The sequence below is a fragment of the Siphateles boraxobius genome, unplaced genomic scaffold, assembly GCF_051911475.1.
Source record: "Siphateles boraxobius isolate OS27281-9 unplaced genomic scaffold, OSU_SipBor_1 55, whole genome shotgun sequence".
Taxonomy (NCBI): domain Eukaryota; kingdom Metazoa; phylum Chordata; class Actinopteri; order Cypriniformes; family Leuciscidae; genus Siphateles; species Siphateles boraxobius.
Genome location: NW_027509181.1, coordinates 10045826 through 10066511, shown reverse-complemented (window position 1 = coordinate 10066511; position 20686 = coordinate 10045826). Strand labels below are relative to the sequence as shown.

Sequence of the window (20686 nt, the reverse complement as noted above, 5' to 3'; positions counted from 1 at the left end):
CCTGAAGGTAAGTTGAAAGATACAGTATACTTATTGAAAGGCATCATAACTCGTGAAATCGCTCAATCAGTGTTTCAGCAGCGGAAAGACGTCAATAAAACAGCTTTGTCACATAGCATTAACGTTATATTTACCTCAGCAGGCTAGTCATAATTACAGTGTCCACAGCTTGTTGGTTCTTAGAGAAATGAACTCCTGCACTAAATGCACTATATTAGCATATATATTAGGCTAGATTTTACTTAACCTGTTAATTATATCTTAATTATTTGTATGTTTAAAAACTCTTTAATGAAAATGACAGCAACTTTGTAAATTATTATATTTCAATAACGAATTAGAGTCAAAACATAAGTTATGTAAAATGCAAAACCTGCCTTATATTCAGTTTACATGTTTTCATACAATGTGTTGGGTGTTGATTATTATATCTAAAAAATAAATGGCATCTACATTTAGGCTAAAAGTCTTTAACCTTTAATGTTATAGTAATGTGCTGGCTCCATATAGTTTACAGCATTAGCAGATCTTTTTTTTTAAATCCTTGCAAAACGTTTAATTGTAAGTGAATTAATTTAAAGACAAAGACACTTTTTTCATTAAACCACTGTTTTAAAAAAGCAATTTTAGCTTTCTAAACCCCACCGAAACGAACCGTCAAAACCGTGGGAAGAACCAAAGTTTTGTGTATCGTTACACCCCTATTGATTGTTCAAATACGCATTATTTTTCACATATTTTACATTATTACAGCTCCTCTCTCCCCAGCCTGCGTCCTTTTCGATGAAGCCCCTACTTACGAAATACGAAATGTGCTGTGATTTATTTAGCCTGCGTGTTGTGTTCGGGTAATGTCACGCCCCTTCATAACCGCGGGGCGAGCTCTACTCCGATGTAGATATTAACCATGGCTTCAATTTCAAACCATTTCGAGCCCGATTCAGACACTGACAATGCTAACGAACAAGAGGATTGTGCTGAACGGATTTCAAGCAAGGATTTCACAGGACGTTTCAGAGTGGTAATTTTTTTGTAATTTTCTTATAGATACGATGGTATCCACCCTTTAATCATATTTGTCGGAAAACTATGGTAATACAAGCAGTAATCAATCACACAATCATGGATAATGTTCCTAAGGGGTGGTGAACCGTCTTACAAAAACAAGAGCTTTCAAAAGCTACAGTAAACACTACATCAATACTGTAATGTTAGTTATCAGGCAAGTGGACATCGTGTTTACATCATAGCTATCATAGCATCTACTTAAAACTTGTAATTGGAACTGTTAATAGAAAACACAACTACAAATGATAAGACATACTTACAAGTTGTGATCCATAAACAACCGTTTGTCCCAACAAAATGGGAATGACTCCGTCTTTCAGGAGAAGCTTTTGTGAGTATAACCTGCATTGTACTCTCTTCTGAAAGCTGTTCTCTGTAAAATGTGCAGCGCACAGACAAACGTTGAGGCTATAATGTTCAGGAACAGTGTTCAAATTAAGTTTTAACCTCTCTCAGTTCATCAGCCATAGGAAATACTTTTTCCGGGGTGTAAAAAACAGCGATGACAACGCTCCTCTTCTCTAAAGCAGCCCAACATGACCTCACCCCTTTGTTGCGTGTCACCAGAGCCAGGGTTTATGTAAATTGTAGGGTTTATGATGTCACCAACCGAGGAAGAAGCTCATTTTAGTCCCTATCAGACGTTTGTTGTAGTCCTTAAAAATAGCTTTTTGTAAAAGGAAATATCTCCCTTTGCATTGAACTTTGAGTGTCGTAACTTTGCGGATGTTGTTTATGCTCAAACAGAAACATTACCCTCTAACTAAAGTTAAGAAGTGTAATCATAATCAAGGACCTCTTTAATGGGCAAAAAAAATCCCTTTATTTATTCAGCAGTTTATTTATAATTCGGCACATTTGGCACTTGGCAAATGTTAATTTTGGACACATGGCATATATACAAAAAATGGTGAAAAAACATTCATCTGATTTTGAATGTGCAGTGTAAGCATGAATGAACAACACTGAATTAATACATTTGATTTTTTTTTGTGACATTTATCATTAACTGGAAAGTTCCCTCTGTAGTAAAAATGTACGTCTTGATGGTCTTTCTATCTCAACAGTTATGCAACTAATCTAATCTAATCTGAGAGTTTGGTTTCACACTGTCAACATTAAATAAGGCTATAAATGAGAGAATACCACCTTTGTCCTTGCGCTATATACACTATAGGTGCATGCGCACTTTTCCCACACTGGATTCATTTGTTTCTTCTGCACAAAATCTACACCATTTCCTGAGTTTGCACCAAGAGTAACACATGTAAGTAGTTTCCCACATATTATACAGTAATTATTTGATAATGTATAATGCTTGTACTGGAATATTGCTGGTATCAATTTAGATGCGTATATATATATATATATATATATATATATATATATATATATATATATATATATATATATATATATATATATATATATATATATATATATATATATATATGTATATGCATGTATATGTTACGAATAGTTAGTTACTTGAGTGTTATTTTTAAAAGTGTATATTGTGCGCATTTGTACTTTTTTTTTTCATGTGTTTTTCCCTCTCTTTCCTGCTCACAGGTTGAGCTGTTTACGAGGATATATATATATATTGATAATAACAAGAAATGCTACATGAGCACTAAATCTGCAGATTCAAATTATTTCTTAAGGATCATGTGACACTGAAGAAAAACTTTAGCTTCGCCATCACAGGAATAAATTACATTTTAAAATGTATTAAAATAGAAAACCGTTATATTAAGTGGTAAAAAATATTTAAAAATATATACAGTTTTTTTGATCAAATAAATTGGTGATCATAAGAGACACAAAAACATAAACTTACCAACTTCTCTTTTGAATGGTAGTGTGTGCGTGACTGCGTTTAGCAACACATACTGTATATATGGATTTGTGTTTTAATCATTGTGGATTATAAATGGATTGATGTTTCAGTTGTTGTACACTGTGCATAAGTAGCATTGTTGTCGCACTTTATTGTAACATTTCCTTGTTACAGTGTAATTATACATGTAAATAACTAAGGTACTTACTATAAGTTTAGGGATAGGGTTTGGTTTAGCGATAGTTGCATGTTACTATGCATCATTTTAATTTATAGTTATTACTATAGTGACTACATGTAACAAGGACACTGTAAAATAAAGTGTTACCATATTTTTGTATATTGCCTGACAAGTGTATGTTCTGTGTGTCTCAGTGAAGGATGGCACGGAAGACTGTGGGCTGTCGTCTCAATGGTCTAGAGATGTCGCTCATAGTTCTCTTCCTTTTGATGACAGCAGTTTCAGTGGGGCTTATCACGGTCTTGGCCCTCAGATTGGATTCGGAAAAACGTAATTGCATGTTTTAAAGTAATTCTTCTGAACAGTACACTTGGTTTAATCGCACTCTTAGAACAAATAATAATATATTAAATAATACCAATTAATGTGGTTCTATATAACCTCTAGGGTTCCTGACTCCATTTTAAACAACCATACATGAAAAAAGGTTCTATATAAGGAGAAATGTATCTCATATTTAATCGGTCATTTCACCTGGTTTTTAGTGACAAAGTATGTTTTGAGCTGTAAAACTAAATCCATGAAATGATCCCATAATGGGAACTTCTAAAAGTGCCTGACAGAACCCTTTAAGGTTCTATATAGAACCTTTTCTTAAATTAAAATTATGTATTAGACCATAATTGATTTTTCATTTTTGTCGGAGACTGCATTAAATATAAGCAAGTGCTAGTGGTCTCAGACTTTTGGATCCCAAGTGTAATTTTTCCATTCATAAGCTTATTGAAAAATCATGTTGTGTCTGGTTTGAATTATTTGTGCACCAGAAGAAGTGACTCCAGAGGAACCGGCCCCCACAGTAAGTCCTCAAGAGGTCCCGTATCTGATCGGTGTGGGTCGTGCTGACTGCACAGGGCCTGTGGCGGATTTGCCTATGGTTGGTTTCATTTCTCTTAAATTTATGCTCTAGTGATCATTTGATTTTACTCTAAAGAAAATCTATTACCAAATGTTCTGTTTGATTATTGTGAGGCCTTTATGGAAGTCTATATATGAGTCTGATAATGTTTATGACTGTCCATTGATCAGATGTATTGATAAGGGACAGATAAGGCCTTTGTGAATGCTGATGTTTTGTATTTTTCTCCATGGGAAAGATGGGTTATGCCAATACTGAGCAGACTGCGAGAGGGATCCACACACGTCTCTTCAGTAGAGCCTTCATTGTGGATGATGGCAGTAAAAGAGTGGTGTTCGTGACTGCGGACATCGGCATGGTTTCTCAGAGACTGAGGCTTGAGGTAGCGCACACTATACTGCCACATTCACTGGCATTACTATGGGTGTGGTCTTCTGTATTCATGGTAAATGCGTACATATAAAGCAGTTCCATTATGAAAAATTGCAAATTCGTCAATGATGAAATTTTATTTTGGCTCTATTAAGTTATTAAAAAATGAAAAATGTCAGAATTAGATGAATTTAGCTAAATTTACTGTTAATTTGCTGTACTGTTGTGTTACATTTTAAAATGTAAAATTTTATATAGAAAAACTGAAAACTTATAAACACACACACACACTAGAATCAAGGAATATTTATTTACTACTGAAAAAAACAAGTAAAATTTACTTAGTCCCCCTGTGATGAAAATCAAGCTTTTAATGTTGTTTATATGTCTATGTTATGTTTTTAATACGCTTTAGGACAAACCATGTGTAAATTCACAAGTCAACACCATTGCTGAGAATTTTCTCCTTAAAACTGCAGTAAACCAAAGACAGTCTCAAAAACGCGGTTTGAAATCGCTGGTGTTTCTGACGTCACAAATCACCTTGTAACCAATCACGTCAACGTGCCGGCAGGCCCTTGCATATCATTAACAGCGAACTAGCAGGGGAGTTGTGAGAGAAGCCAGGTTATCCCGTTATATTCTTCTGTTGATTAGAAAAATCAGGTAGATTTAGCAGTATAGCGGGTATGATGTATATTACTGTTATGATGAACTATATGCCTTTCTCCACTGATGTTCTATGATGTTCAAAGCGTTTCTGCTGATTGTTAAAAGGCAGCGGTCTGACTCTGAGATGGAGAATGGGAATATGGTTCATGTAACATTAGCAACACATATTAGTTGTTTGAAAACATAGTCAAGCAAAAGGCTAATCATATTAATTACCGTTATGTGTCCGACGTTGTAAAGAGCGATACCATTGTGCAGCGTTTACCTCAGTAAGTTGAGCTGGCCTGAGTGAGTGGAGGCGGGGCTAATAAGCATATTCCTAGATCCGCGTACACTTAATGAAGCAATGGTGTTGAGTAACATTCAAGCTATTTTAAGGCATGAAGCATTTTTTTTTCCACAGGAAAAATAAATGGATATGTCATTTTGCTGATAAAAGATAAGTTTTAAGGGATAAAATTATTGACTACAGGGGGACTTCAGAAATATGTTTATCACTGTATTATTTGTTCATATTTTACACAACTTGCCATTTTTGGAATCATTAAATCAAATTTTGGTACAATAATTTATAAACAAAATGAATACAAGTATCTTTCATATCTAAGAATCTGACGTGTGTTTCAAACTAGACTTTCTCCTTGTGTTCATCCTTTGTTAGTTTGTCATTGTCTCATACCATTTTAGGTTTTTCAAGAGCTAAAGGCGAAATACGGAGACCTGTACAGACAGGACAATGTGGTCATGAGTGGCACGCACACACATTCAGGCCTGGGTGGCTTTTTCCAGTACACACTCTTTATGATCACCAGTAAAGGCTATATTAAGCCATCTATACAAGCCATCGTCAGTGGAATAGTCAAGGTATGCTTGTATTCTCTCATTTGAAATGCATTCCTGATATGTTAGCTATTTAATGATTACTCTTTATCTCATGTAAATGCCTTCAGCGTCTTTGGTAATGATTTATGTCCTTTTTATCAGAGTATTGATATAGCTCATAGGAATTTGAGACCTGGGCGAATTTTCATAAATAAAGGACAACTACTTGACAACAACTTGAACAGAAGCCCACATTCATACTTGAACAACCCTGAGGAGGAGAGAAACAGGTTGGTTTGTTTGTTTACTGATGTGCTCGTATTGATCCAGCAGCAGTTTAAAGGAGCTGAAATCCCACAAGTGTCAGAAATGGACTTTTAATATTAATAATAATTATAATAATAATATATGGTAACACTTTAATGTCTCATTTGTTAACATGAACTAGCAATATTATTGTGTGTGTTAAAACACATTATTATTAACATATTATTGTATGTTGGTATATTATTATCACATTAACATTTTTGCAGTTTTTGCAAAACTTAATTGTTTTGTGCCTTAAAATTGTTTTACATTAAAACGTGTGACATCTAGCCCCATTCTTCCTTACTGTATAAACGTTTTCATCAAAAAATACTTCATATTAAATTAAATTAGCTACACATTAAAAAACACTCGCAAGACAACACATCTGAAAGTCACTACAAGTTAATTTACGACTCTGTTTCCAACCCAGATATGAATTCAACACAGACAAGCAGATTGTCATCATGAAATTCACAGATCTGGATGGGGATGGTATGGGGTTGCTCAGGTATTATACACCTTTTATCATATGTATGCGCACCCGCCATCTTGGAACGGTCAGGGTGTCTTCACTCACTGTAAGAGTCAATAATGCCAAAAACATTGCGTAGCTTCTGGTTGTGAAACCGCTGATATTTAAATTCCAGAAGAAATGGGATAACCTTAGGTTGGTTTGTGTTTTTATAGCTATTTACTCAATATTACAGATTTTTACTATGGTGCTTTTTAATGTTTTTACTTTGATTATGGTAACTTTTTAATGCCGTGTCAGCTATTGTATTAGTTTTTGCAAAATGATCTACAGATTCTCAGTCGACTTGCTCTCAAATGTTTATGGCCCGGCTTTGACTGTTCCAATATGGCGGATGGCTAAGAAGCAGCTAATGAGGCTTCTATGAATATATATATATATATATATATATATATATATATATATATATATATATATATAGGCTATACTGTGTATATAAATATATGTATGTTTATATAAATATATGTATGTGTATATAAATATATGTATGTGTGTATATATATATATATATATACTGTATATATATATATATATATATATATATATATATATACTGTATACATTTTACATCAGAAAATCACAACTTTCATTGCAAACAGAGTAGGATCTTAGAATCTTCAAGGTATTTGGCTTCTGCCAAATATACAAAATGCACTAATTGCCAATGCATCCGTCCTCAGCTGGTTTGCTGTCCATCCCGTCAGTATGAATAACACCAATCGCATGGTGAGCTCAGACAACCTTGGCTACGCCTCCTATGCCTTTGAACAGGAGAAAAACATTGGCTTTCTTCCCGGTGAGGTAAAAGGTCAACCTTTTAATTACTCCTCCTTCCTCTGAGCTTCACCATCAAGTTTAATGGATTGTCTTTATTAGTTGTAATCTACTTGAAGAGTACACAAGGACGTTTGCCACTCAATAAAGTCAATAGTTCCCATGCGAATGTTGTAAACACGGAGGAAGTTTAATGACAATGGTTAATTAATGATGTCATTATGTGAGACGGTAAAAATCTGCCGTGGAAATTAAATAGAAGATACCATTTCTTTTGCTTATGTTGGCAGTTATCTTTATTAGGCTTTTTGAGTTGTGGACAGTATGAAAACTGCAGCGCTAACGCCTCATGGCTTGTTTACCTCCTCCAGGGTCCTTTTGTTGCCGGCTTTTCCTCCAGTAATCTTGGAGATTCATCTCCCAACATTCGCGGCCCCGTCTGCGTGAACACAGGCGAGAAGTGTGACTACCTTAACAGCTCCTGCCCCGTCGGTGGAGTGAGTTATTATTATACACATGCTGTACTGTATATAACTATCTGTCTATCTGTATAGATAAGTATAACCTTGGATTTCAAAATAACTGTAGACACTTGGAAATATTCGCTCACCAGTTCTAATTCACATGTGCCTTTCAATAGAAAAAAGAATGCATAGCTTTTGGACCGGGTGAGGACATGTTTGAAAGCACCAGGATCATAGGAGAGAATATGTATAAAAAAGCAAAGGTGTGTGTCACTTGTCATATTGCTTGATCGTGAGGAGTATCTGTGTTGCCTGAGTGTGCTTCTTCACCGAGTGTATTTGTTCTGCAGGAGCTGTACAGCAGTGCAAAGCAGGAGCTGCACGGGTCGGTTCACGGCGCACATCAGTGGGTCAACATGACCGATGAGACTGTCCCATTTAACTCCACTCATTCAGTGAGTACAGGGCTCCTGTGCACAAAACACGGGCAATGAGACTAGGAACTAAAAGTCAATTTTATTTGTATACCACTTTTCACAATAAACATTGTTTTAAAGCATCTTTTCTTTTTTTATCCTGTTAACTTTATAAATTTAAACAAATATTGTCTGGTTTTAGAGACGAGGCTTAAGCTAGTCCCAGACCAAAATACATGTTTGAGCTGTTTTAACTAAAATAAACTTGTACTGAGATGTCTTGAAATATGTCAGTGCCATTGTTTTGTCTCAAGATGCACACCAGTAATTTTTTTTCTAAGGCATTTTTATAAAAGCTACTTAAATTTCCTAATTTAACTAATACCTAATCCTGGCTTAGTCTTAGCCCTGTCAAGTCAAGTCACCTTTATTTATGTAGTGCTTTTTACAATACAGATTGTTTCAAAGCACCCTGTCTGTGAAACCATCTAATGTTACCATACTTTCCATGCAATTATACTAGGAGGGGATATGATGTAATGATAAAGCACTGTTTACATTGAACACACACAGGAATTGCATAAGTTAATTCAACTTCATCTCCACAATTCACTCCATATCTCACTCCATAATTCCTTTAAGTAAATTTGCTTTTAACCCTCCAAAATGTCTTGCGTCATAGACTCAAATTGTAAGTGCATCACCAAAAAACACAACTTTTACTTTGTCCAAACTAAAGGAAGAGTGAAAATTATGTTCCATATGGTCTGTGTAGACCTTAAAGGGATAGTTCACCCAAAAATGAAGATTCCATCATCATTTACTCACCCTCAACTTGTTCCAAACCTGTATAAAGTTCTTTATTGTGCTGTAATTCTGTATTTTGTACCAAAACTGGGCAAACTTAATGCCGACACAGTTTCTATCACCAGGGACGGACATGTAAACCTGCTCTGGGACACAGTTTTGCCGCTGGTACAACCGACGGAGGAGGAGAATTCAACTTCATACAAGGTAAAGGATATAAGCTATGAATGTCACTATGTCATAAGCTTGGCAAATACTTTTCTGTTCTTATTGTTGGTCACATATCTGATAATTATGGTTATGTTTCTTCTTGTGACCAGGGGATACAGATGGAGACCCCTTTTGGGATGGCATACGAGATGCGCTTGTGGGACCCCCATCTAATGAGTCCAAGGCTTGTCATTGGCCTAAACCAATCCTCTTCAGCACCGGGGAGGTATAAGGACAAGTAGAGCTCATAAATAAACAGAATAACAAAATCTAATGTACAATACAGTATCTTTTGTTATTATAGGCATAAGATAACAATCTGCCAAACACTCCAGAATTGGCACTTTTTACACAGTGCATGAGAATGGGTAATGGAAAGTACTCATGAGACACGTTTAAATGTTTTCTTTGTTTTGAAATAACAGTGATTTCTGTTTTCATGCAGATGGATTCACCTCTCCCATGGCATCCAGCCATTGTGGACGTTCAGATCATCACTATTGGCTCTTTAGCCATAGTTGCAGTCCCTGGAGAATTCACGTGAGTTCTGCTGATTCGCAAAAGCAGCAGCTGTGTTAATGTAGAAAAAAGTGTCTCCACAACCAGCCAATATTGTTTAACTCAAGTTGTCTTCAATGTTCTAGTACCATGTCAGGGAGAAGGATACGGGAGGCAGTCAAAAAGGTGAGAATGGAACATACACTCCCAGTCAAAAGTTTGGAATAATTATGATTTTTTTAAATGATTTTGAAAGAGGTCTCTTATGTTAAATAAGGCTGCATTTGTTTAATAAAAAAATAAAAACATTTTGAAATTTATTCCTGCAATTGAAAATCTGAATTTTCACCAGTATTACTCCAGCTCACATATCACATGACCCTTCAGAAATCATTCTAATATGCTGATTTGCTGCCAAGTTATTATTATCAATGTTGAAACATGTTTTTGCTGCATTTTTGTGGTAAGCATGATATATGTTTTTTTATTATTATTTGGTGAATAGAAAGTTCAATGAACAGCACTTACTTAAAATATAAATCTTTTGTAAAGATTGTTTTGTTAAATGTCTTTACTGTCAATTTAATGCATCCTTGCTGAATAATTTTTTATTCAGCATTTAAAAAAAATAAAAATATCTTTCTAACCCCAAACTTTTGAATGGTTGTGTAGTCATTTTCAACAACACAAAGATAAATCAACAATCTCATTAATCTCCTTTTCATATCTTCAATATCTTCAATATTTAATGGAATCAAACCTGCCACAACAGGTTGACGCACCATTTATGAATCTGAATTAGAAGTAGATTCTTCAAAAAAAAAAATTTTTTTTTCCTGTATCGCATGGTTTTCATAGGAGTTGGAGGTGAAAGAGTCTTTCACTAATGCAGAGGTGGTTGTCGCTGGTCTCTGCAACATCTACACCCACTACATCACTACATACGAAGAGTATCAGGTATGCTTCCGGTTTTGTTGACCACCGTAATAGTCATGATATTAACATGGTGCTCCAAGGTAAAAGAACATGTCAAAACGAGTTGACAGACACAATGTGTTATTTGGTCTGGCTTTTCAAATGGTTTTCTTCTACTCTCACAGATCCAGCGATATGAGGGCGCATCCACCATTTTTGGCCCTCACACTCTCTCGGCTTATATCCAGCGCTACAGAGGACTTGCCAAAGCTATTGCTCACGTAACTCTCCATTTTTTCATTGCCTTGCAGTCATTTTGTAACTTTTTAATGAACTGAAATGGTCTGTCTGATCTCACAAATAAAACAATCTTCCCCAGGGAACAATAGGAGAATTGCCTAAGGGTCCCGAACCACCTTTCTTTGACGAAGACACACTTTTTAATCAAGTGAAGGACCCCGTGGCAGACGTAGCACCAGCTAACACCACCTTTGGTGACGTCTTACAGCAGGTTAACCCTGTCTATAAAGTGGTAGGTCAATAATTGTGATGTTCATGCAGTAAACATTCGATTACATTTACTGTTGCTCGACAGAATTTTGTGGGCAAAATCCAGTAATTTCAATAGGAATCCGGGAGTTTCCCATGAGGGCGAATAAGTTCCCTTACGCAAAATTCTCTCATGTTCAAATTCGTCGTGGTCATGCAAATTCGTGAAAGCTCCTTGTTTTGAAAGTAACTGTTGGACAGTGAATCAAACATCACTACGCTATTGACAGTGGACATTTTTGCCAGCAAAATTTTGCTGAAATATCCCTAATGTAGCATTATATTGAAATGAGTGGACTAGTTAATGCTTAGCTTGCAACATACTTAGGCTATTATAAATTAACAAGATTTTTGTGATTTATGTATCTAAAGGGAGAAATCGCATCTGTCACATTTGTTGCTGGAAACCCGAGACACTCTGGAGATATTGTGAGTACTTTAGTTGCAGTAACCGTACAGTAATAATTTGCAAAACATGCTCTTTTATGCATGAGGTATGACTAATCTGTGGTGATTATCATATCAGAGAGATAAGACATTGGTCACGGTGGAGAGGTTTCACAACGACACCAACACATGGGAAATAGTTCACACGGATGCATCATGGGAAACAAGGTATGTTCTGTCTACATACTGTATATACGATAGGCTCAAGTTTTTTTTTTTAAATGTTCTCTTTGCTAATGTTTATATCATATCGATTCGTATATACTTTTACTTTGAGCTTGTGTTAATGAAGCCATCTTAAAGCTGACAGTATCTCTGTCCCCCGATAAGGCAAACGCTGAGTCAAGGTCTTATCACATTACACAGCCAGTTCATTCCTCAGGCCGAAATCCATGTAAGATCATAAATGAATTGTAGATTAGACAGTCTATACATGTATACTGAGTGACATAATTTGCAATGGCAAAATGCAAGTACGTCACTGGAACTGAGAAAGTGGCTTCAAAGTTTTTTTTTGATTGAATGATGATTTATTTGTTATCGGTTTTCAAACTCTGTTTTTCTGAATTCTGCGCGTAGAGCCAAACCTGTCTGTAATACAGAGGGATGGTGGCAAGTCCTGATTTTTCAGAGATAAGACGCGTTCCCTGGTTCAACATATTTTGTTGATCTATATGGCCTACTATAGGAGTAAAGATTCTGACTTATTTTGTGTATGTGTGTGTAACCAGGTTTCGCTGGATTAAAGGTATTGCTGGCCGGAGTCGGTCAGAAGTGGAGTGGCACATCCCCCTCACAGCGCAGACAGGAACCTACCGGATTCAACACTTTGGACATTATAAACAATCCAAGGATAACAACACCATCATCATGCCATACGTGGGCGCTTCTGATGCTTTCAAAGTCACCAGAAGTTTTTACCACTTTTGATCAGTCAGTGTATCACTGAGGAAGAACATTATATGCTGTAGAATATTAGCTGTTCAGTGCTGTTAACAGCATCAATCTGTAAACTAATGTTGTTGTCTAAGGTAAACATGCAACAATAGTACACGTCAAATGCACACACATTGACCTTTCTGCCTTTTTTTTATTCTAAGGTGAAATAATTGTTTGGTAAAGTAGCCTATATCGATCTGTTCCAGTCCTAGCTTCTGATTGGTCTCTGCTGCTAAAATAGTCACTATACAATATTCATATTGTACAGCACACATAGAGACAAACTGTTAAAGTTAGGTAGGTATGTTAATTTGAGGCCTAATTAATTTTAATTTGTGTCCCATTGTTTTGTCAAGTCAAGTCATCTTTATTTATATAGCTCTTTGTGCAATACAGATGTTTCAAAGCAGCTTTACAACGATAACAGGAAAATAATGCAATAAAGTTTTTTTGGCTGTACAACAGCTCTTGAAGAAAATAGTGTCATCATCCAGTCTTTTCAGTGTTGATTAATTTCTGTTGTAAAAAAGTTATTAAAGGTACAATATGTAGGAATTTTGCAGTAAAATATCCAAAAACCACTAGGCCAATGTTATATATTTTGTTTAGTTGATTACTTTATCCCAAATGTTTCAAACAATTTGTAAATCGCGAGAAAATTGGGATTTTAAGCAAGGAAACGTCTCAGGTTACGACTGTAACCTATGTTCCCTGAGAACAGGGAACGAGACAATACGTCAACGACGCTATGGGGAACGCCTCAGGCGTGACAGGTGTCTGAAATCACTATCAAATCACGTCAATCATATTGACCGGCGACAGCCCGTGAATCATTAGCGTGAATGATTAACGTGCGACCTGGAAGTATAAAGGGGCGCCTTGCAAACATGACAAATCACCTTATCGTCTGAAGGGACTGTACGGTAGGCAAGCCCCGTGGCATGGCAGGGAGACGTATTGTCTCGTTCCCTGTTCTCAGGGAACATAGGTTACAGTCGTAACCTGAGACGTTCCCTTTCGAAGGGAACTCAACAATACGTCAACGACGCTATGGGGAACGATATACCAACGCCGCCATGCTAAGGGGAGTGCATGCCAAGTGGCAGTGACAACTGTCAGAACCAGCAACTTCAAATGAAACGCTAGAACCACTCACCCTCAGGTCACACTGGGCTGTCAGTGACAGCATTCCCTACGGTCATAGCCCAAGCTACAGCCTCACAGAAAAACCTTCATAAACATGGTTAAATGAAAGGTCTACCTGGGCCGGCTCCGGGCCTGGAACCTCAGCTTCCAATTAGAAGGGGTCCCTTCTAGGAAATGTGGCTAGGGAACCCAAGGGAACCCCCGCCAGTCACTATTCAGGGGAACGTACTCACCCCGAAATGCCACCAGGACGGCCTGACCTGGCGCCAGTACATAGACACTTAGTCTGGCCAAATCCTGTCTGTCTGAAGACAGAGCCTCTGGACAAATGCCTTAAGTAAGGCATCCAACCCGAGGGACTGCGAAGCTGGCAGTGAACCACTCGGCCCGGATCTCAGAGACGGGATATCCCGGAGAGTATGACTCAGCATAGTGCTTTCCGACCCTTGCTAGCGAGGGGAGTTTCTCTACTCGATCCACGGATCAACCCAGTGTCTGTGTTTCAAAACACTGAGGAGGCCTGTGAAGGCCTAAGGGCTGATCTAACTGGGAGGCCTCACGAGAGGCCTACGACCGTCTGACCAGACTCAGGCAGCCGCATGCTCATAGAGACCCTCGTGAGGGGAGCACAAGGTCTGCCTGGTAGGCAAACCAGGCTGTAGGCAGAAAAAGGTTCCGGGAGGGAACCTTTAGCAGAGAATGAACACTTTAGCGAGCCAGGGCGCAAGCTCGCCTTCAGCAGCTGCCTATTAAGGCTAGCTGAAACTGATAGCAAGAGACCACTAGCTTCATAAACCCAGCACCACTAGGGAGCGTTACAGGGAGGCCCGGAGAGGCCTACTACCTGATCCCTTAGGGAGGCACGTGAGGCCTACTACCTGATAACCACAGTACGTGGGAACTCACCTTCAGGGAGGCCCGGTGAGGCCTGCTACCTTACAACCACGGTATGTGGGGAGCTCACCTTCAGGGAGGCCTGGTGAGGCCTACCACCTGGTCACCACTATCTGTGGGAACTCACTGGTAGCTTTGAGCCCTGAGTCCGGGTGAAAGTATAAGGTGGCCTGCTAAGGCCAGCCAGCTGGGGACTCGCCTATCAGGGAGGCCTGGTCGGGCCTACTAGCTAATAGCAAGTCATATTCTGCCATAAGGTATGTCCCACAATGTTGGGACTCACCTCCGAGGAGGCCTGTTTAAGGCCTACTACCCATCAGTGAGTCAACTGCCCGAACCACCAAGGCCAACCACGTAAAGTGAGCTGGCCTACAGTGCCCTCTGGGGGGCTGTCCAATCAAGGAGGCCTGCTGAGGCCTACTACCTAATGGCGCAGCCTTCGTTGGCAGAAAAAACTGTTTACACAGCGCCTACAGCATCCTGGTGCCTAATCACATTGCCCATGGCAGTGTACTCCGCAAGAAAGCTAGTACCCTTAAAACAAGGGGAGTACAACATACGCCACTCTGCCTCAACGGAGGCCCCAGTTAGTCAGGGGCCTACCATCTATGCATGGGCGTCAGCTCAGGGCAATGCTCTGGCTTCAGGGGAGCGTACTTCGACCAAAGAAGAAGTGAAGCTTACTTCATACTCGACCCGAGCCATAGTGGTGCGAGGTGGGATAAAACAGAACTGGGAGTGAAGTGCTCAGACCTACCCTGTGTCACAGGGAAAACTCACACCTCACCCTGAGGTTATCAGGGTGCGGGCCTGCCAGCGGCTCTAGGGGTGACAGAAATGTATCTGTGCCCAACCTAGGGGAGTGGGGCTTGAATGAAAGCCAACCACCTACAACCTAGCGCTCGAGCAGTAGCTCAGCGAGGTGAGTGAAGCCTAAACTGGCGGCCTAAATCCATAGGCCAGTTCTGCATGGCAGGGTCGGGCAGGAAACCCAGTCTTCTTCGTGAAGCGAAAGACGGCCTAACCCTGCTCAATAAAGACATATATACCACGGAGGCCTGTTTGAGGCCTACCATGTCCTTACAAACCATCCTCAGCACCACGCTGCATTACTCTAGTCACCCCAGAATGCAGAGAAGGGGGCGGGCCTTGGCCTAACGACTCCCACGGGAGGAGGCTGTTTATACAGGGATGCTAGAAACCAACATTCACACAGTGAAGGGTCAGAGGAAGAAATGCTAAAATTTTTAGCAGAGCGCCTCTAATATCCCTGGCACAGCCTAGGCCAGCTACAGAGGCGGCCCTGGTGAGGGCCAGCCTGCAAGCATAGATCAATCTGAGGGCTCGGAGGAGCCACAGCCTTACTAAAGAATATAGTCTGTATTATTCCATACAAAGGGCTGCAGAATCGCTCAGCCTAATGAAACCCAAACAGAGCTCAAGGGGCGAAATACTCAGGAAGAAGTCAACGGACCCGTGGGCCGGACATAAGATCTATCTGAAGCTCTAGCGTCAGTCAACACTCTAAGTAAAAAATTCTAAGAGAGAGACCAACTACTCTACCCTGAGGTGGCTAACAGCCCGAAGGCTAACATAATTATCGTTCTGGCCACCTAACGGGGCACTTCAGGGCCCTAATGATCCAGGAAACTTCTCTTACCTTATAACCTTGACATGACCCCATAGCTCTATACAGGGAACGAGGTCTGTAGAGAGATACATCTCGGAATTTTAATTCACAAAAAATTACTCTTAAAAGACCAGTCAGCTCACCTGCGGCGTGCGGAGTGAAGACTCGCCAGATAGTTCTTTATGACCCTGGGGTCCACCACTTTACATGCCTGAAAGAGGCGTTTCTACTAGCCAAGCCTAGGCGGGCCATTGGAACATCGTTCTTATCATAGGCCCAGCCCCAGGCCTGATGTAATGAACGTCTGGGGAGTCAGAAGAGAGGAGAGGGCTGGATTTCTTTTTAATGAAGCCCTCCGGGGAGATTATCCATCAGCGACACTGTGTGCGCTTGTGCTGGATAACCTCCCTCAGATCCCTCTTCTCGCGGGAGTCACGCCTCTTCTGCGCCCTGTTCCTCCACAGAGGGGGCGCACGAGAGGCGACACTGGCTCTCTGGCCCTGTCTACGGTCCTCGGACCGTGAAGGGCCAGGCCCTCCCGCCTGCCTGGGTGTGGAACCGGATCTCAGCGGTATGCAGGATCCTGCAGCAGGTCGGCCTGATATGCCTGCAGCACCGCCATAGTGTGCAGGGAAGCACCAGCCTGAACCGCTGTCGTGTATGCTCTGCCATTCAAACGTGCTGTTGACTTTAGCGGTTTGGATGGCAGGGTTGGAGCTCTCAGTGTCGACGCCTGCCCAGACACGAGATAGTTCGCAAACGACTCGTCAAATGGGCGGCATCGACACATACCCATGCTCTGCGATCCCCTCAACATCAGCGAAATTAACCCGCTGATGTCGGTGAATACGGGCAGAGTATGGGCTCTTCCATGCCCTCTCGATCTCCGTGTGAAGATCAGGAAGGAATGGAAGGCTCACCTGAGCTGGTGTGTATGGCAGGGGAGAAACCGATCGCCAAGCCTACCGCGAGCGGTCTCTCCTCTAGCGCGTCGCCATGGCAGCTACAGCCTGTTGGCGGCGCGCTCCACAACATCCACCAGGTCTGCATACACGGGGCAGGGTGGCTGAGAGGGTTCAGGATCTACCTGATTATAAACCTCCTCAGCCATCTCCTGCTCGTCCTGAAGAGCAGCAACTGCAGGAAACCATTGGTGCCTGCAGTTCGCCCTCGTCAGCCGTCGAATCATTTGAGAGGTTTACAGGACTCTCAAGATGATCGATGAGCTCTATCTGGAAGCCCATGATGCAAGTCGCCGCTCTGCCTCGGCACGAGCGGAACCACGCGGACCAGACGTTGAACCCCCTTCACTCGAGAAGAGGGCCAGACGAGAGCGGAGCGTTTTAAGAGAAAAACGCTTCTCAGTTCACACAGAGGATTCCCTCGAGAACCTCTCGTGCGCGCTCTTCTCCCAGGCAGGAAAAAACACACTCGTGCTGTACATTTCATTTTCTTACCGTTTCATTGAGTAGCGTTTTCAAACAGACAGTCCCTGAAGACGATGAGATGATTTGTCATGTTTGCAAGGCGCCCCTTTATACTTCCAGGTCGCACGTTAATCATTCACGCTAATGATTCACGGGCTGTCGCCGGTCAATATGATTGACGTGATTTGATAGTGATTTCAGACACCTGTCACGCCTGAGGCGTTCCCCATAGCGTCGTTGACGTATTGTTGAGTTCCCTTCGAAAGGGAACTGGACGTGTGAGCAGGGGTGAGGAGTGGCCAGTCAATGACGTCATATCCGCGTTACCCTCGGTTTCCGCCAGGTTTGACCTCGTACTGCCACAGTAACCATGGCGACAGACGTTGACAACTGGCCCGCCTAGCAGGACGCTCACGCTGTTGTTGTTTTGTTCAAACATTTTGGACCATGGCAAGCAGACTTTGAGACAAAAAGAGGACTAAAACGAAGATCAACATCTTCCGAGATGCCGAGAGCTCCTTCGACTTCACAGAGACGCGAGTGTTGCATGTACTTTTAGACAGGTGAGCAAATGTACATAAAACAAATGTTATCAATGATAATCAATGTTATTTAGTTCAACATGAAGAAATGTTAGAATATGATCTGTATGTTATTCTAATGTTGATCTAGCTTAACGTACTTAGTCTTATACAGCCAACACACAACCTAACTAACAACATTCAACACACTCAAATGCTGTTTAGTGTGATAGTGTACCTGTTAGAACAAGTGAAACAGCGCTGCGTTACCTCAAGTTTAATTCGTCTAATAAACTGACCTGTGTGAGTATTAATTCAGCACTTGCGTGTAGTTCGGTAGAATGAAATGTCCTTATTCTTTTATATCCGCGGGACTCGCGTTGCGTGTGGCGCTGGTAACTTATACGTTTACAATTTGCCCTGCTTCATACCACAGTCGTGTTAAAAAACATTAATGTATTCACTTATCCATAAAAGATCCATCAGCTTGACGACAAGATCCATAATTCAGCTTAATGTGGAATATACGTCATCAGTATACGCCTTTGTTATTGTAAGAGGTTAGCGACCCCTGGTGGCGAAAAATCCTTGCATATTGTACCTTTAATTCAGTTTATTTATCTATACAGCAGCTCTGGAGAAAACAGTGATGTCATCGTCCAACTCAGCTCAGTTTTCATACAATGATGTCAATGCAGGCAGATCAATAATATTGTTGAATATTAAGTGTCCCCAACTAAGCAAGGCAGAGGCGACAGTGGCAAGGAACCCAAACTTTATCAGGTGACAGAAGGGAGAAAAAAAAAAAACCTTGGGGGAAACCAGGCTCAGTCGGGGGGCCAGTTCTCCTCTAGCCAAAAAAGTTTAGTAAAAGTAGCAAGCAACGATAAAGTTGGCAAATGGAAGAACAAATTGGCTCAATAGAACAAAAATGTGTTCTAAAGAATAACCAGTAATGTAAGCATTTAACTAATACTAGCCCAATATCATTAAGTCTTATGGCTTTGTTTGGAATAACATGGGGGTGAGTATAGGCTAAATGATGAAGAATTCTAATTTTGGGGTGAACTATCCATTTAAGAAATAATGTGTTTTTGTAAAGTCATCTAACATCTGTAGGCTACTCAGACTAAGTTGTATATATTGTTTTAATTATACATGGTGGTTGTCAAACCACTCAATGTATTTTGCCATGTTGAAGGGGTGGTATAATGCCCCTTTTTACAATATGTAAAATAAGTCTATGTTGTCCCCAGAGTGTGTGTGTGAAGTTTTAGCTCAAAATACCCCACAGATAAATTTTTACAGCATGTTAAAGGGGCAATTCGGCAAATATTTCAACTTAATAAAACCGTTTAGAAATCAATTGGATGGTTTAATAACCAGTTCTGGTGAGAATGGTGACTTTCCCCACTCCCCCCAACTTTCCCAGGCGGAAAACCAACCTTGCAACATAAGTATTAACGTCCCGGTAAGTTGGAAATAGGAAGTCTCGTGAGAAGCGAGAACGAGCGAGAAACACGAACTGCTTTACGGCAATTCGACATAAACACACACGCCGCCCTCAATGTGTATGATGTATTACCCACCTTGGTAGACATACCTCCAAACAATAAAGTTGTCCGGCTCCGATAATAACAAATGCACATGAGCAGCGGTAGAAAGGGGGAGGAGGGTGCCGCAAGTGAGTTTTTTTACGACATTGTTGTGAAATATACGCCTCACAGCTGTAGGGGGAGAAACATTGAGTTTCTCGTTGAGAAAACATGCGATGACAAAAGTGAAAATCAGCGAAGAAATAGCTAGAGCTGCCGAATGCCACTTTAAAGTTGTCCCTTTTTGAGGGTCAGTAAAAATGCGTCGTTTCGTGTGTGTCCCTTTAAATGCAAATGAACTGCTGCTCCCGGCACAGAAGGCGGAGCTTCAAGAGTGTGTGTAGTTAGCAGCTCCGATTACCTCACACAGACAAGCACTACAATGTCAGAAACTGGAGTCGGACAATGATGGAGAGACTCAAGAAGAAGTGACACGTAGAATGCAACAAGACGTTTCTGAATGGTTAGTTGATGGATTTATGTTGCTGATGTGGAGTTAACTATCTTCAAATCTTTGATTACCATAATCTATCATGATAATCTATACAATCGCTCGTGTGGGAACTGTTGTAAGATGCATACAGAGTGACATGCTATTGCATTTGTGTCATGTACTGTATTGCATGTGAAAAGACGAATGCGACAGCTTGAGCAGACTCACAACTGTGCTCTATACAACAACTCTTCCTCTTCTTAACATCCTGGGTGTTCCTGGGGGTGGGGTTTATGTAAATTCTTA

At 40.4% G+C, this 20686-nt stretch overlaps 1 protein-coding gene across 1 annotated transcript; it reads left to right on the top strand.

Annotated features, from left to right (window-relative positions):
• The first annotated feature begins 3289 nt into the window (after positions 1-3289).
• asah2 (N-acylsphingosine amidohydrolase 2) lies at positions 3290-13155 on the top strand. The gene is made up of 20 exons (XM_077205761.1): positions 3290-3419; positions 3917-4026; positions 4247-4390; positions 5740-5916; positions 6037-6164; positions 6614-6691; positions 7396-7516; positions 7861-7986; positions 8130-8216; positions 8304-8408; positions 9302-9383; positions 9497-9612; positions 9832-9926; positions 10031-10070; positions 10743-10841; positions 10985-11080; positions 11179-11331; positions 11721-11777; positions 11875-11963; positions 12527-13155. The coding sequence occupies exons 1-20, from the start codon at positions 3290-3292 to the stop codon at positions 12723-12725; spliced, it is 2232 nt and encodes a 743-aa protein (XP_077061876.1). The 3' UTR covers positions 12726-13155.
• Positions 13156-20686: the final 7531 nt, after the last annotated feature.